This window comes from Lissotriton vulgaris, chromosome 1_1 (genome assembly GCF_964263255.1).
Source record: "Lissotriton vulgaris chromosome 1_1, aLisVul1.2, whole genome shotgun sequence".
Lineage (NCBI taxonomy): Eukaryota > Metazoa > Chordata > Amphibia > Caudata > Salamandridae > Lissotriton > Lissotriton vulgaris.
In genome coordinates, this window is record NC_141685.1 from 1,021,199,156 (window position 1) to 1,021,218,006 (window position 18,851).

Below are 18,851 nucleotides of genomic sequence, written 5' to 3' on the forward strand. Positions count from 1 at the left end.
ATAGCATTAACAGGAAGACCCTTGCTGGGAAGTTTATCCCTATCGTAGGGACCAAGCTCAGAAATTCTGAGCCCAAATGTGAAAATCTAATCAAATCCAGCAAACTCGAAAAATAAATTAAGAAACGCTTCTTCAAAGAATCCTTCCCTTCCATCCTTGAAAACATCAGGAGTAACCCCCACCCACTCCTAAAGGGGAAGGGCTCCTCTGCTGACAGTTTGATCCCAGCCAAAGCTCATATACGGTCTACTGGATTTCTCAACCCAACAGTCTTAACCTAGGTCGGGGTATAATTGTAGAAAAGAGGGTGAGTAACCCCCAGACATTTCAACCCTATTTACCAACTCTTTGTGTCAAGAAGTGGCAATGGTTCACAAGCCATTGTTTTACAAACTCCATACATAAACAAATAAATAATTAAATAAATGTCAATTGAAGGATACCGGCCTACTTTATTAAAGTTTCTCTCTGGACTAAAACAACCTGAATGCAAACTGAAGAAGTAGCAGCTTACCCACTTGGGGGCTAAGACATTACTTTGTCCTTATCTCCTTCTTCCAAGAGTCTGAAGCTGTGCTAGTAGTCTTGACCAATGAGAAGAACTCATTCAGGTTGTCATTCACTATTTACTTAGAGTGCTAAAAGGCGGTGCTCTTTTGAATGGCGGTGGGCCTTCAAGATGGCCTCATGGTTCTCTAATGGAGTCCTGCTGGTAAGCAATTCTACCAATGGCAAGGCTCAGCCTCCTCGCCCAAACAGCGTGGTTGACAGTGCAGGGTCATATCAAGGATTACTGTTGTGGAAGATTAGAAATCTGCATAAATACTTATTTTAATTTGTACAATATTTTCTTTTCCTGCCAGAAAAACTTAAATAAGCGATGCAAACATATCCCATGACATCTCATTAAACAGTACTGCTAAAAGTGTTTTCTCTCTTTAATACTTTTTTAAACACCAGTTAAATTTCCAGCGAAGGGCTGCTGCTAACAAGACAAACACTTTCAGCTAAAATTCATGATTCATTTGATTTAACGATCTCCCAAACACAAATATTAGCACACAGGACATTTACAAAACTTTATAAACCCAAGGGGTAAGAATTCCTCTCTATTAAGTCCTACTCTGCATCCACCAGGCTCCTTACATTGTATCCCTTTTAAGAAGGTAGCCTTTATCCCTTTGGCGAAATCTCTCCTTGATGGGCCTGTAATCAGTTCTCCTTAGACCCCTATGATTTGCCCAGCTGCTCTTACCATGCTTCTTCTAATAGAGGGTCCTTAAGAAGCCGAAAAGCATTCATGGTGCTGGCATGCAGTTGAACTTTTTTTTCTCAAGACTCTTATTGCCCTGTTAAACTTTTCACAAGATGGCTGACTCCAGGCGAGAACTTCGGGCTATTCATAAAGAATACATTTGCATACATTGAATGTAATAGAACTCATGTATTCAATGGTGGTCCTGAAAATCGTTCATGAACCTCGTTGACCTTGGCCGACATTGGACATCCTTGTATTACTGTTGTGAGATCTCCTCTTAACAAGGGCGCCCTCTTATACATTTTAGAGGATCTTAAAAACTCGATTTTTTCAGTATTATACCTTTCTTGTGAATTGTTACCAATTAAAGTGACTGTAGTATTTTATAGAGCCTATATTGCACATGCATCAGCTTCGAAGTACATTATATGTGAATATGCTTGTGTATGTGCTACTATGTATGTGTGGGTGCATGTATACCTTTGTGTGGGTGTGGCTAAGTTTGTGAAACTGTGCGACACCTCGGTTGTGAATGGGTGTGTGTGTCTACCTTTGCGTAAATGTGGTTGTGTGTGTGTGTACCTGTATGGGTGCCTGTGTATTTGTATACATAGGTGCGCGTCCATGTATCCATGCTCGTGTGGCAGGTATGTGAGTCCAGCTGAGTAGAGTGTGGATGCCCTCTTCAACTGTGTGCTAGTTTGGTTGTGTGCGTGTATGTCACGTGCGTTACTTCGCATGCACGTACAGAGAGGTGTGTGTTGAGCTGTGAGGGCATGGAAGGAGTGCAGAGAGAGAACATTGGCTGCTTGAAGTCTGCAGAACAAATCTTTGAATTTCTAGTGCAGTTCCCAGGGCAGTGGAGAGTGTTGGAGAAAGTTATGTTTAAGAGATAAATTCGGGTAATGATGAAGCTATTAACTCAAGAACAGAGACACGGGCAGAGCCCAGAGGAGCCCTAGTCTCAGATTTAGCCATGAGCTGTCAGTGGGTCTGTGCCACGCTTACTAATCAGAAGAGGAAGAAAGTGAATCAGGGAGAGAAAGAAAGACAGAAGAGAGGAAAGGAGAGAAGAAAGGAGACAGTCGTAAAGTAAGGCAAAAGAGAGAGAGCGTGAGACAGGCAAGACAGGGTAGAAAGAGTGAAGAAGCAGATGAGAAGGAAAGGAGATGGAGAATCTCCGACTGAAGAGAGGAAATGAAAGATGTAGAGAATAACCATAACGTAAGACAGAAAACAAGGACAGAGGGACTCGGATAAAGAGAAGAGAGAGAGATGAAAAACTGAGATACAGAAGTAGAGAAGGAGAAAGACAGATAGAGAATAGCAGATAGAAGAGACGGAAGGAGAGGGGGGGAAAGAAATAAGCTTTAGGAAAGACAAGGGAGTCGGAGAAGGAGAAAAACAAGAGAGAGACAGAGAGATAAAGGAAAAGAGTGGTACACTGAGAGGAGAAGGAAAAGGAGATGAGAACAGGCAGGAAAAAAAAGAAAGGAGAGGAGGAAAGAGTCAAGCAATGAGAAAAACAGATGAGAAGGAGATAGAGAACGAGCCAGACAACAGAGGAGGGGAAAGACGGTAATGTGACAGAAAGCTGGACTCGTGCCACCAGGAAACACAAGGACAATGCCTAATGAGTAGTGAGCTCAAAGCCCTAGGTGACATCCGGAATGTTCTTGCAGACACATTATCACATTTCTTTGAAGGTCTCGCCCAAAGACAGGTTTCAGCTGTGTGTTGTCGAAGACATAATGTTGACGATACGAATACGTACACTGGTCTTTGGGCCTGCACATTGTTTACCATTGGATGACCTTCTTGTCAGTGTCTTCTGTCTGCTTTTTATTTAATGGCTTTCCTTCCTCTTCCTGTGTATGTCCCTTCCTTGGGGTTTAAATGCTTGTTTAAACTTTGTTTGCTTCCCAATTAACACCGCTGGCGTAGTTAATAAACTAACCTGAAAGTTGCAAGGGCTTTGACTTCAGAACTTCGCAGACCTCTGCTTTTGAACTGATCTTGGCCAGACTACAAATAAAACGTGCATTTGTCCTGTGGGATTAATGTTACGAGACTTGAATCTATCGATTGTACCTCCCTGAGTCAATGGCTAGACTACTAGATGACTAAACATGGAGGGGATTGAAAGGAGGTGTGATAAGCATACAGGAGAGAATTCACAGCAGCAAATCCGATGAGGCCACACTTTTGGCCTGTAGTAGCCCTGCATACATCCTGTTGGGAGCTCTTTGACGGAGAGTCCCCAAAGCTACTTGAACCCACTGGGAGGCAGCAAAACAAACCAGCAAAAGTGCCTTATCCGAAAGACAGACGAGACCAAAAACCAATCAGCAGAGGTATTTAAAAAAAATCTCTCCATCTAGACGTACAGAACTAAATATTTTTGGTTCAAGATGGTAATGTCTCCCAAATGCCATCTGACCTAAACCACCCTTCACAAATAAAATCCAACTCGCAGCAATAGAGCCTATGTTGCACACGTACAAAGGCTCTCATCATCATCATAATTCTTGTCTCACATCTTCTCCCTTCCTCATTGAATCAACCCCTCCCTGATCGCATTGACTATCTCAAGATTTGGATAACTTCACTGCTGTGTAAATAGTGGTACACAGACAAAATATCGATTTTTAAATATCGATATACAAAAATATCGAAGTTTAAATATCGATGGGACAAAATATCGAATGTAAGTAATATAGACAGTCTTAATATCGATATTAGTATGATATCAGTAATATCGAACTTTTAAATATCGATGTCAATAATATCGAAATAAATAACTTCGATGTTACTAATATCAATTTTTAAATAAATTTAGTGTATATTATATTGTATTTATTATGTTTTATTATTTATTTTTAAGGTAATTTAATTAAATATTGTCTTTTACTGCTGTAGCGGGTTGTGGGTTTATAGGGGAATAGGGTGGGAAGTAATTTAATTATGTTAAATTAATTATTAATTAGTAGGAATTATTAATTAATTAATTGAGAAATAATTTTTAATTAATTTAAATTAATTGATTAATTGCTAAATATATTCTGTAGCGGGTTATGGGTTTATAGGGGAATAGGGTGGGACGTAATTTAATAATAATTAATTAATTAATATATGTTTGTACATATTTTAATTAATAATTAATTGGTAATTAATTTATATTAATTAGTTAATTAATTAATATAATTTTGTACATATTTATAATTAATAATTAGTTGGTAATTATTTAATATTAATTATTTATTACATTAATTATAGTAATTTTTTTATATATAATTTTTTGTAATTCTTAATTAATTAATTGGGAAAAATAATATTAATTATTAAATTAAATTAATTACAGCTGATGTGCTAATATATTTACTTTATTGTTATTGTTTTTTTTTTTAAACTCTTTATTCGTGACTGTTACAGGATGACATACATTTCTGTACATTTTCTTATCACAACGTACATCAGTCTTTTCCGTTTTCAAACCCAGTAACTTGTGGGAGCAGTGCATTTCAGTTAAAAATTGTTTGTCAGAGCATTCCCGGGATGATTCCCATACGTACTCCGTACCCTCCAGAATCGTGTCCGTCATAAGTAGCACACCCCAACTGTCCCTTCCTCCCCAACCGCCCACCCACCCCCTGTCTCCTGGTCGTTCTCACTCGTACACTCCACATCCCAGGTCAAGGTGGCACTATTTATTTATGAAGTGGTAAAAGCCGTAGGTCTGGTCCAGCCCCTGTGAGTCGCACTGGTGCCCTTAAGCCTCGTCCCCCACCCGCCACATTTGTGAGTTCATCCCACCGGGCCTCCCGAGCTGTTCAGGTCTATCTCCTCCAGGTCTATCAGCATTAAGTCCCATTCCTGAGCTATAGGATATTTGCGCAGGCCCTTGCTCTCCTCGTCTCGCAGCGCCGCGGATTCTGCCTTGCCCCATTTCAGTAAGTCGCTGCGCCACATTTCTATCTGCGGGGCCCTGGGTGACTTCCATCTCATGGTGAGCACCCTGATCGCCAGCACCAGCGCCAGGTCCGTAAGTCTCAACTGTGCCTTGCATGTCTTGGGCCGCTTCCTGTTCCCCAGTAGGCATGGTAACGCTCCCTCTGGGATCTGGAGTGTTGTTATGGAGTGTAGTGTATGTTTGATCGTTCCCCAGTAAGAGTGTAACTTCGGGCATGTCCATAGCATGTGGAGAATATGTGCCTCATCCTGGTGACATCTCGGGCAGCAGTGTGCGGTGGCAGGGAACATCCGATGCAGCCTCTGGGGTGTAAGGTAAGCTCTGTGGAGAACCATGGCCTGTATGAACTGAAACTTAACATTCCTAGACACCGTCTATGATGGCCTAAAATAATTTTCCATTCCCCGTCCGTTATGTTTCCCCCCGAGTCTGCAGTCCAGGACTCCCTGAGTGTAGCAATCGGTGAAGGCACATGTTCCCTGATGCCAGTATACAACCATTTCACTAGGTGTCCCCCCGCGCCCATGTAATATAAGAGGTGCACTAATTCATGCTGTTCTGGTTTCGTCCTTTGTGGGGCCCAAGCCCGTCTGACACAGTGCGTCACCGAGGCGTGTAGTAGGTAGAAGCGTGAAGGTGCTCCCGTGGCCTGCACATACGAGTCATGGTCCAGCATGGTGTCGTCGCCGAACAGGTCTCCCACCCTGTCCACTCCAGTCTCCGTCCAGGGTCGTAATCTGCGCCGTGTTAGAGTCCCCTGCGGTGTCGGGAGTCCCAGTAGTGGTATATTGTCCGCATATGGGGAGGTCCCATTCGAGTACGACAGTGCTTTCTTCCAGCAGGTCAAGGCCACGTGCAGGAGGGGGTGGCAGTCCCCAGGAATCCTAGCATTGGGCAAGAGGAGGGAGTGCAGGTCTCCCCGCGCCAGTTTGTCCTCCGTGTAAGCGATCTCATGCAAGTCCCTGCCCCCCACCCATCGAGTCAGCCATTGGAGTTGGCTGGCATAGTAGTAACTGCGCAGGTCCGGCACTCCCAGGCCGCCCTGCCTAGCGTTCAGTTGCAGTTTTTTAAGGCTGATCCACCTCCTCCCCGAACCCCATATGAGGGTGACCAATAATGTATTCAGTGTGGTAAATATCTGACGCGGCAGCAGAACCGTCAGGTTCACAAAATAATACAGAATGCGGGGGAGTAGGACCATCTTCGAGACCGCCACTCGTCCCATCACCGATAGGGGCAAGGACGTCCAGAAGCCCACTCTACCTCGCATGCCAGTAATGGCCTTACAGATATTACCGTCAATCTGGGCCTCCGGGTCCCGGTAGACCTGTATTCCGAGATATTTGAATGTGGTTGGTGCCACTTGTATGTCGTAGGTCCCGAACTGTATGAGGGGGGGTTGTTGGTCATCTCGAAAGAAGAAGCCCAGGGACTTTCCTGGATTTATAGCCAGCCCAGATATGCCCTCAAATCGTCTGAAGATATCCGCCAGGGACGAGTGGTCTCCTCGCAGGTTTCGGAGGAACACCAGGATGTCGTCGGCATATATTGAAATCATGTGGTCGGTGCCTCCCACCGGTATGCCGTCCTCCGCAGCTCTATTGCGAAGCGAAATAGCCAGGGGTTCCAGCGTCAGCACAAACAGTAGTGGCGACAGTGGGCAGCCCTGTCGGGTGCCCCTGTGGACTTCATAACTGTTCGAAGTGTGTCTCCCCGTGCGCGCCCTGGCCGTCGGACCTGTGTATAATAAACGGATCCATTTGATAAGGGCTTCCGGGAAACCAAAGCGATGCAAGACTTTGAACATGAAATTCCACGTCAGAGAGTCAAACGCCTGACGGAGGTCTAGGGCTATACAGACCGCGTGTGGCAGATTGTGGGGTGTAGTTGTCATGAGGGCGTGGAGTCGCCGCGAGTTCTGGGAGGTACTCCTCTCTGGGAGGAAGCCACATTGATCAGTATGGATCAAGCCAGGGAGGTGATGTTGGATCCTCATGGCAATAGCTTTACTGAGAATCTTATACTCCGTGGAGAGCATGGAGAGGGGCCTGTAGTTACCTACATCCTGAGGGTCCCTACCGGGTTTCGGGATCGAAATCACCAAGGCCTGCATGGTGGTAGCCGGGAGATGGCCAGCCTCGTACGCAGTGAGGTATATTTTCTCCAGGACAGGGGCCAGCACATCAGCATATGATTGATAAAACTCCCCTGGTAGGCCATCCATACCTGGGGTTTTGCCCCGGTTAAGTGAGTGGATCGCTACCTTTATTTCCTGCTGTGTTATAGGCCCGGCTAGAGCCGCCTGGACTCCCGGGGCCAGCACTGGGAGCGTCAATTCGTCCAGGAATTCCGTCATTTCGTCCCTGTCCTCTACAGAGGGGGGAGCATAGAGGGTCTCCAGGTGTGTCTTAAACACAGTATTAATTCCCATTTGAGTGTGTATCAAATCACCTGCCGCGTTCCGGATAGACGTTATTGTAGGGCTCTCAGGGGCATCCCGGACCAGCCGGGCAAGCAGAGCACCGGACCTATCTGCCTCCGACTGTTGCCGTTTCAAATAGGCCCCGTAGTCCATCACCCTCAGGGTCTCTAGTAGTTCAGCATGTTCGATATTACACTGCTGTAGATCAGGTCGGCGGTCAGGGTCCTGCCCCACCGCAATTTCCAGGTCACTTAAGCGTGTCTCTACCTCGCACAGTTTACTATGGATCTCCTGTCTGGCTCCCACCAGGCGGCCCATAGCAGCCCCCCGAATTACGGTTTTCATTGCGTCCCACACCACTAAGTTCGAGGATGCAGAGTCCCAGTTTGTATCGAAGTAGCCAGTTAAGGCTTCAGCTATATGTGAGTGAAACGGGCCATCCGCAAGCAACGCAGGGTTAAGCCTCCAGGTAGGGACAGGCAAGGGTATTCTACCCCAGTGTAAGTCAAGCGCTAACGGCCGGTGGTCCGAGAACGTTTTAGCCAGATAATCTGATGCGTCGCATCTGGCCGCGAGAGAGCTGGAGCATACAAATCTGTCCAGTCTGGTATGCAGGTTGTGTACAGGGGAGTAGCATGAATATTCTTTATGTGTCGGGTGCAAAGGGCGCCAGGTGTCAACCAACCCCCAGCCCCGAAGCCATGTCCCAAACAATTCAGACAGTTTATGTGTTCCCGCCGCCTGAAGGGGGGGGTGTGACCTATCAAGGGTCACATCTAAGATCATGTTCCAGTCACCTCCCAAGATCCAGGGGACGTCCGCCCAGTCCGTCAGAGCCCGGCCCACCGTAGCTAAGAACTTATCTTGGTCGAAATTCGGGGCGTAGATGCTGCCCAGCACTACCACTTCCCCGTCCAGGGTGCCTCTCACTAGCACGTAGCGCCCTTGGTCGTCAGTCTGTCTCTCCAGTTCCACAAAAGGAGTACCATGACGCACCCATATCGTGGCCCCTCTGGAGAATGCAGAGTATGTGGTAGAGAATACAGTGCCTCTCCATTTCTTCCGCAGCAGGAGTGCTTCGGAGTGTGTCAAGTGTGACTCCTGTAGGAACACTATATGTGCCTTTTGTCGCAGCAGGAAAGCATGCACCCTGTGTCTCTTCTGCACTGCCCCCAGCCCTCTCACATTCCAGGTGACCAGCCTATACCTACCCTGTACGTCAGCCATAACCCCGTGTAGATGTCGCAATGAGTGTTCCCATATGTCCTAGTGAGTGACTCGCCCCTGTCAACCAGGAGACAGTACCCACCCTATCCCAAACCCCAACTGTGGAGGCGCAGCCTCTGAACTCCGCTGTGCCGAACAATAAACTGTGTAACATAATAAAACGGATAACGTTGCATACGCTAGTGGGGGGTCGGCCAAGCTCTGGCAGTGTCCTTAGTGCCATGCCTGATCAAGCCGCCGGCTCAACGGCGCCGCTGGGAGAGTTCCTTCGGAATTATTTGATATGTGTAGCCACGTCTTGTGGAAGGGGGGGGGGAAGAGGAAGGGGGCAGGGGCAGGGGGGTGGGGAAAACAGGGGGGGCCCCATACTGGTACAGCCAGTGAACAGCTGCCAAGCGCCGTAGGATCACAGGAGATACAGGAGTCACATCTTGCAGTCCTCACATCCGAGGCTCCCTCCCCACCCAAGGGTAGGGCACGTAGTGTCCGCCATCAGAGAAGGGCCACACATAATGTCAGAGCAAACACATTTCGCCTCTCTCCCCCTCCCCCCACCGCCCCCCCAGTTCACACATAAAAGGATATTGTGGTGTATTCAAGCTTCAGGTCTGGTCCACAGGAGGTATTACTCTTGGGCATTGTCCATAAGTTCGTCCGCGGCTCTAGGTGTCACCGTCGGAAACAGGACCATACTATTGTCCGAGTCCGAGTGGACTGTGCTATCCTCAGTGTCCGTATGAATTGTCTCTCGGTCTTCCCTGAAGGAGCCCACGGCTGCCACTGCATCCACCTGTCCTTGCCTTTGCTGATGGGCAGTCGGTTTACGCTGTCTTGGGTGAGTGCGTCGGACGCCGTCCCTGTTAACCTCCTGATTCTGGCCGTCTTTGGACCCAGCATCCGTAGAGTCCTGTGTCGGGTCCAGTCGTTCCTCAATGTCCATCACCTCCATCCATTCTTCCACATATGTGGGGCTTTCGAAAAAGTGAGTTTTCTTGTCATGGATCACCTTCAGGCGCGCAGGGAACAGTAAGGCATAACGTAACTTCGCCTTTTGGAGTTTCTGTTTCACCTCATAGTATGATGACCGTTGTTTTTGCACTTGAGTGGTGTAGTCCGGGTATAATGATATTTTTTTATTCTCCCACGGTATGACAGATTTTATTCTGGCCTGGTTTAGCAACATGTCTCTGTCCCGGTAATTCAGGATCCGGACAATGAGCGGTCGTGGCGGTTGTCCCGGTTTAGGTTGTCCTGTTGGGATCCTATGGGCTCTCTCGACACAAAAGAACGGTGAAAGACCTTCAGGGGCGACGTTATCTCGGAACCATTGTTCCATGAACTCCGCCGGACGGGATCCCTCGCTTCTTTCCGGCAGGCCAATAACGCGGATGTTATTGCGTCGATTACGCCCTTCCGCATCCTCCACGCGTTATTGTTATTGTTAATTAATAATTAATTGGTAATTAAATAAATTAATTAATTTTGGGTAAAGGAGTATTTTTAGGGTTCAGGGTCAGTTTTCAGTTTTTGGGTAAAGGGGTATTTTTAGGGTTCAGGGTCAGTTTTCAGTTTTTGGGTAAAGGGGTATTTTTAGGGTTCAGGGTCAGTTTTCAGTTTTTGGGTAAAGGGGTATTTTTAGGGATAAGGGTCAGTTTTCAGTTCATGGGTAAAGGGGTATTTTTAGGGTTCAGGGTCAGTTTTCAGTTTTTGGGTAAAGGGGTATTTTTAGGGTTCAGGGTCAGTTTTCAGTTTTTGGGTAAAGGGGTATTTTTAGGGTTCAGGGTCAGTTTGGGGTTTTTGGGGTACAGGGATATTTTTAGGGTTCAGGGTCAGTTTTGGGTTTTTGGGGTACAGGCGTACAGGGTAAAAACAAAAAAAAATTACATTAAATCAAATAAATAACATTAAAAAAATTACATTAAATTATTAAGTGTTTTATTTATTTTAAATGTATATGTATTCGTTTTAATTTTGTTTTAATATTTGTATTTAATATTTGTAAAATCATATGTATTTTAAAATTATTTTTACATTATTATTAATACATTTAAAAAAACGATATTTTTGATTCCGATATTTCTGTACTACGATATTATTTTTTCGATATTTTTGATGTCGATATTTTTGCTCTGATATTTTTGTATTTCGATATTCTGTCTGTCGATATTATGTCAGACATTCGTAAATAGTAGAGCCATCTTTGACTGGTAAACATGTCCACTGCTGTCATTGCTCTCAATAACATGGCTCATAATTTTTGTTGCTCTCAGTAGTAAATCAACTAGTAATTATCCATGTTCTGTAGCACTGGTTGTTTTGTATAGGTACAGGTTGAAAGCCTTTACAGTCTGTCTAAAGTATTTGCAAAAGGTGTCCATGGTCTCTGGAATGAAGACATATTAGTGGAAAGAGCCTACTCCATGGTCCTCCATATGACACGAATGAACAATTTGTGCTTTATTACATCAATGTTTGTGGAGCTCTCTGTTTCAGAGTGAGAGTGCAGCACATTCATTTTTCCAGTGGTCATTCGTCAACATGTAAAAGGACCATTTTGTAAGCGTAAGTGACCATTTCCACTGTTCTCTGCCTGATCCTCACTTTTATCATTGGGAGGGTGAGCAAGCATGTCCACTGTACTATACCATGTTTGTGAGGGTAAGGAAGCATTTCTGCTACTATGCCTGATTTTAGGTGCCATGTTTGTGAGGGTAAACGAGCATGTCTGCGGTACATACTTGATTCTGGTTGCCATCTTTGTGAGGGTAAGCATAGCATGCATATCTGCCTTTTCATGCCGGACCGGGGGGGGGGGGGGGGGGGGGGGGACACCTTTGAGAAAGCAAGACTTCTGTTCTATAAGTAATTCTGGGTGCATCTTTGTGAGTTAGGTGAGCATGTCTGCTAATCCACTATTCATTCTGGGTGCTGTCTTTTTGTGAGAAAGTGGGGCCATCTTCTAGTCTATGCCTGAACCAGGGTGACATTTTTGAAAGGTTAAGCAAGCATTCCTGCTGTTATAGGCTTGAACTTGGGTGCTATGCAAGCATGTTTCCTCTTCATCATCTCATTTTGAGGGCCAGCTATATGATGGCAAGTGAAGATAATTGCTCTCTGTATACAAATATTTTGTCATTGTTTTGAGGGTAAGAAAGCATGCTTGATGGTCTATGCCCGATTCTCTGCACCATCTTTGACTTCACCCCAAGACGTTAACTGTTAAATGCCGGATTATGGGTGTTATCGTTGTGAGGGGGGAGTAATGTTTAAGGAGACACCTCACTTATTGATACTGAAATCAGAACTGGCTTAAGGTTTCAGGACAATAATAAACTTTCATATGTATTGAAAACGATGAAAACTTATGGTATTGGGTTCTAAAAATACCCTTTGACATGTGCTGTACGATAAATTGGTTTCACATCCTTAACAGCGCCACAAAGGACAATCCTAGCTTGGAGTTCCAAGGTCATGCTGCGAAGGACCGCTTAAATTGATCACTACATAGGCGGATACTCAAAAAGGTTTATATAGGTATTGATTATGTAGTGAAGCCTGTAGATTATACAAATGGGTGCTTTCATTTCGCAAAATACAGTGGTAAAACCAATATTTTACCGGAACCATGAAATACTGAAAATATCCCATGGTTCCTTGTAAAGCATGGGTTTCATCATGATAATGCAGCCCCAAACCACTCTGCAGACCCCCACTGTCAGCGCTACCAGGATCATGTGGCATAAAGGACTAATTATGTGACAGTGTAATCTAAATTATTTGGAAATATAGAAATTATGAGACATTCTTTGGCAGTATTATTTTCATACATTTCAGATAGAATTTTTTCTGTGTGAAATCTGCAATTTATACCCCAAATGTAATAAATCTATAATCTTGCAGTAAACCCCACTGTCACAGAATCTCATCAATACTGGCTCTCACCGCCGTTGTGTTATCAAAAATGAACCAATGAAAGTTAATGAAGTCTGAAACATTGTAATTCCAATCAATGCAGATTGTTAGCAGCACTTTGAAGAAACATCCTTTTCAAACGACATACCCCCAAAATAAACATATAATATTCAAAATATAAACAAATAACGTATTTCATTTGGTCTTTTATTGCCATATCAAGGTTCCACTGATATTTAACGACCATTTGGCTTCAGCCTCCTGGTTTATGATGTTACCATAATCTCTTGATGGCAATATTGGACCATTTGACTGACACACACACGCACGCACGCACACACACACACACACGCACACACAGTTCTAGTCTAGTCTTTGCCATTTGCAGCTTCCACTACTGTACTTACTGCCCCCTGGAGGTGTGGATCAATAATGTGATAAGGGTGGAGGTGGCGGGACAGACGCAGTTTAGAGCCAACATGGCATACTTAAATTCTTCTTCGCAGACCACGTGATCTGTAGAGAGAAAACTCATTCGAGTGAGTATATGAGGGAGAAAGAGATAGAGAGAGAAAGGTAATTCATCCATAGAAAGTAACAAAAAGTGACACAGTGGTACCTTAATTAGGCAGATGTTAGTTATAATTGTTGTTCTAACATGGTGCACAAAACATGAAGCTGATAATATAGAGCATATATGGAAGCACGCACAGTGTAAAATGTTGTTTGTTACCACTGTTTGGATTTTAGTGGCATTTCAGAGGATTTTTAACACATTAACGTGTTCTAAGCATAAGAAACCATAACTTCCCTTTAACTACGTTTATTCCAGTGAATTTATTGAGGTTTTCGATGATATATCTCATTCATCTTCCGTAAAACCACCCCCACTGCACACACCTTTTGACTGTGCACACTGTGGGTTAGTTTCAGCGCCTTCAGCTGTACGCAAGCAGCTACAGGCACTCAACTCCTTCAGTCGAGCCCTGCTACATAAAGCCTTGGGCTGTGCACAGTGGTGGTCGTGCATTGCCTAACTTTTGGTCATTGCCTGCACCCAACCTCCTGTGCCTCTCTATCATGTTTTTTTTTGCTTTTTAGGATCTTGTGAACTTTAAGACTCGGTTGCTGGACCCAAGACTCTTTTGCGGCTCTTTAGGTTACCAAACCTGTGAATTGGATGGGGTGGAGAGTACCAACCCTTTCAGATGTTCCCTGTGGTTACGGAGTTCCCACCCTTGCCTCATATGCCATATTTGTTGCAATTTTTGTGACCCAGGGGCAATGGTCCTGGAACGATTTTTTGAGTCATTGTAGTCATGGGAAGTGTGAAAAATTCAAGGGTCGCACAAAAATCAAAGTTAGCAAAAGAGCCACGCACATTCAGTCGGAGGGTGGTAAGTTGTAGTATGTAGCAGGTGGTTCATTTTGGAGATCCCATATGTAAAGCATTGTGTGGTAGCTTGCTGTCATTTACAGACAGGAGGACATTTCCCACTGTAAAGACATCAAAATTCACACTGAAATATAGTTTTGCTGGTAAAAATATATAGCACATAAACGATAAAGTGTGGGAATCGGGTTTTAGCAAATATTTACCATTTGCACATCACGAAGTGAATCGTCTTCATTTGTTTAGATCTTATGAAAATCCTCGTTTCCATCACACTTCAGAATTACAAAAAAATATATAATATTTTGTGCTTTCCTAACTGCTGATGAATTTTGAAAAATGTGTACAGTTAATTTACAGGTTTTTAAGTGTTGCTGTGTGTTAGAAAAGACCGACATCCTACAGCCTTTCCTTTCACACTACCTGGGCCCCAACAGGATTGCCAGATAGGTCAGTTCACAACATTCTCCAACATTTTCAGCCAGAGAAAGAAAAGTAAACGTCAATCTACGTGTTGAAAGAATAAGCTTAAACTTGTCAGGAGACATAGGTTGGCCTCTGACGGAGGTCTTTGAATACCTAGCAAATGTGAAAAGAAAAAAAGAAAATTGAATGGCTTCTTTAAAATTCATTCATCTTCTGAACTCCCACATGTTTACCTTGGGGGTGCGGCAGCAGCCCAGAGCCCCTACTTCCAGTGCCTCTTCCAGGAGGCGAAACCCTGACTATAGTTTCCCTGCCGTGATCAGCCAATCAAAAAGCATAGGTTCACAATCCTGAATTTGACTTTGCGAATTTGCGTTTGACAGTGGGAGAAGGGCTGCCTTGCGAAATAGTATTTTTTATTTTGGGCTTGCAAACGCTTTACTTCACCATGATCACAAACTGCCTGTGAATGAACGGTCATGCTATACAAAAGTCTTCACAAATAAACACTTTGAAGCGTAGAACATATTTTCGTAACATTAATGTCTCTAAAACTACTAAATCTAGGTACACCGTACGGCGCACCTCTGAATATAAATATAATAAAGTTTGGTGTAATTCTGTTCAGCTTTTTTGCTCCAGCGAAGAGCAAAGTTTCCTATGAGAGGGAGAGGGAGAGAGGGAGGGAAGGGAGGGAGGAAGGAAGGAAGGGAGGGAGGGAGGGAGCGAAGAGGGAGGGAGGGAGGGATGGAGGAAGGAAGGAAGGAAGGAAGGAAGGAAGGGAGGGAGGGAGGGAGGGAGGGAGGGAGGGAGGGAGGGAGGGAGGAAGGAAGGAAGGAAGGAAGGGAGGGAGGGAGGGAGGGAGGGAGGGAGGGAGGGAGGGAGGGAGGAAGGAAGGAAGGAAGGAAGGAAGGAAGGAAGGAAGGAAGGAAGGAAGAAAGGAAGGAAGGAAGGAAGGAAGGAAGGAAGGAAGGAAGGAAGGAAGGAAGGAAGGAAGGGAGGGAGGGAGGGAGGGAGGGAGGAAGTAAGTTAGGGGCATATTATCAAGGGGGTTTATCTCCGCTTTTTTGGCTTTAAAAGCCAAGAAAGCGGAGATAAAATTATCTCCCTATTACCTAGCTGTCGCTAACACCAGTTAGCGACAGCTAGTAGGAGATAGCGACCATCTTGGGCCCCGCTTTGCATGTCAGTGAAATTTATCACTAATGACATGCAAAGAGGGCGTGCAAAGATGTTAGCGACTGGGAACAGTCGCTAACATCGCTATCTCCTATTACAAAATTTTGGAGATATTCGCGCTAAGTGCGAATATCTCCAAAAGCTAACACCTGCCCCTGAGCAGTTCTTAGCCATGTTATCCAATGGTAGGTGGATAACATGGCTAAGAGGTTTAGCTCGCTAATGCATGAATATCGCTGACTTTTCAGCGATATTCATGCATTTCGGCCAATTTTTATCGCTTAGGAGATAAACTTGATAATAGCAAGGTTCCGAAGCGATAAAAATCGCCGTAGCTCGGCGATAAAAATATTGCCCCTAAGCCAACATAGCGATAATTATCGCTAGTTGTTGGTAATATGCCCCTTAGTTAGTTCTGTACTTGCGGCCATAGTTGTCCTCAGCGCTGAGATACCCCTATAGCGGTAATTTGTGTGTGATAGTAAATTCAATTAAAGTACATTAAATTAAAGTAGGTAAAAAAACATTATTGGGGTTGTTTGGGGTCCTCACATCACAGGGCCCCAGTAGCACTGCTTCTTCTGCACTAATCACAGCTGTGCCCCAAACTGAAATCACAAAAATTATGGCCCATCACCTTTGTTAACTCCCACTTATATTCATGTATTCCCTGACAAAAACACAATTCAAAACTGAGTTATAGTTCTGGCTTAAACATGACAAATCACAGAAAGTCACCAGTTACTGTTCATGTGGCAACCATAACGCATGCCACCCCACTGTGCTGCATATGGCATCACAAAGCACTATTGATTACATCACTTGTTACATCACTACTATTATTATTATTATTATTATTATTATGTAATTTTATAAAGCACGCAGCTGCCCCAGCAGAGGGGGATCTCGGCGCTGACATCAATGATGACAACTTTACTTCTTGGCTTTGAATTAAGAATTAGATTTTTCTAAATATGAAGTCTTGTCATATGACTTTTATTTTCGGGTTCCTCTCCTTTTCTAATTTAATTGAATGTTTTTCTCTTGTCTTGTCTTCCAAATGTCTTTCCTCTGTATTTTACCATGTTTTTTTTCCTTTTTGTGTTAGTGCAACTGCTTCAATGTTTATTCTGTGAAATTTACAATAGTTTTTTTCTCCAACTTTTGGGGGAGATGATATAAATGCATTTAATTTGGTTCTTTGTGTTTCGCTTTTGATGTTGTTTTTGATGGGTGTACCCAGTTATGGGTTTTTTGTATTATAACTCTGCAACACTTTTTTTGCTACTTGTCAGCTGTGTGTTTTTTCAGTGAATATAGTATTTGTTTATTGTGCTTAATTAACACCCACTACACATTTGACTGCCTGTTGCCGGTTGGGTTCAGTGGCTTGTTGTGAGTCTCAGTTGTCTGTGCCGAGCAGTGTTTGGCTTCAGGCCCTGTCCTCCGACCCACCTGGGTCAACCATCACCTGTTGCACATGGTGACCGGCCATGTGCACCAAGGGTTGGTTGCTTGGCCACGCCTATGGCCAGATCCTGTGTCAAATCTCCTGTTGGCGACCGTCCCCTGCTGCCTTGGTCTTCGGCTGTGCGCAACATCGACTGATATTTGGCCAGGCCTTGTACACAACCCACCCTGGGAGGACTATCCCCAATGCACACAACCTTATGACGTGGGCAGTGGGCCTTGCCCATCGGGCCAAGCTGGGGTCAGGACCTGTGCCCAATCCACTGAAGGCCACCTGCGTGCCGGTTCTGGCATCGAAGCCTTTGACTGTTGTGTGGCGGCCTTCTCTTCCACCCCTAAACAATCTTTCTCTACTGATGAGGGAAGTCATCCCGAAACCCGAGACATGTCTCGGGCGATATCCTAAAACCCGGGACATGTATCGGGTCTAGAGATTCATCAGTCCTACAAGTACCGACGTGCACCCACCTGGGTGATCCACTGAAGAATTGCAAGTACCAGAGTCCCGAGGGGCGATCTGGTGGAGGTGCTAGCGGTGTGCGCTCCATTTATGATGAAACACAATACGGCTCTCTTGAGCTTTGGGCCGACGGGCTCTTGGAAGACGCACCTGCGTGCCGGTTCTGGCATCGAAGCCTTTGACTGTTGTGTGGCAGCCTTCTCTTCCACCCCTAAACAATCTTTCTCTACTGATGAGGGAAGTCATCCCGAAACCCGAGACATGTCTTGTGCGATATCCTAAAACCCGGGACATGTATCGGGTCTAGAGATTCATCAGTCCTACAAGTACCGACTTGCACCCACCTGGGTGATCCACTGAAGAACTGCAAGTACCAGAGTCCCGAGGGGCGATCCGGAGGAGGGGCTAGCGGCGTGCGCTCCATTTATGACGAAACACAATACGGCTCCCTTGAGCTTTGGGCCGACGGGCTCTTGGAAGACGCACCTGCGTGCTGGTTCTAGCATCGAAGCCTTTGACTGTTGTGTGGCGGCCTTCTCTTCCACCCCTAAACAATCTTTCTCTACTGATGAGGGAAGTCATCCCGAAACCCGAGACATGTCTCAGGCGATATCCTAAAACCCGGGACATGTATCAGGTCTAGAGATTCATCAGTCCTACAAGTACTGACTTGCACCCACCTGGGTGATCCACTGAAGAACTGCAAGTACCAGAGTCCCGAGGGGCGATCCGGAGGAGGGGCTAGCGGTGGGCGCTACATTTATGACAAAACACAATACGGCTCCCTTGAGCTTTGGGCCAACGGGCTCTTGGAAGACGCACCTGCGTGCCGGTTCTGGCATCGAAGCCTTTGACTGTTGTGTGGCGGCCTTCTCTTCCACCCCTAAACAATCTTTCTCTACTGATGAGGGAAGTCATCCCGAAACCCGAGACATGTCTCGGGCGATATCCTAAAACCCGGGACATGTATCGGGTCTAGAGATTCATCAGTCCTACAAGTACCGACTTGCACCCACCTGGGTGATCCACTGAAGAACTGCAAGTACCAGAGTCCCGAGGGGCGATCCGGAGGAGGGGCTAGCGGTGTGCGCTCCATTTATGACGAAATGTTATAAGTGATGCCATCAATGATGT

The 18,851-nt window shown here is 45.2% G+C and overlaps 1 protein-coding gene across 1 annotated transcript in view; it reads right to left on the reverse strand.

Moving 5' to 3' along the window:
- Positions 1 to 18,851, reverse strand: part of LOC147748440 (potassium channel subfamily T member 2-like) — an 834,500-nt gene that overhangs the window by 351,245 nt on the left and 464,404 nt on the right. The window contains exon 15 of the mRNA XM_086928190.1: positions 13,197 to 13,305. Within this exon, the coding sequence (XP_086784316.1) occupies positions 13,197 to 13,305 (109 nt within the window). The remainder of the gene's footprint in view (positions 1 to 13,196; positions 13,306 to 18,851) is intronic.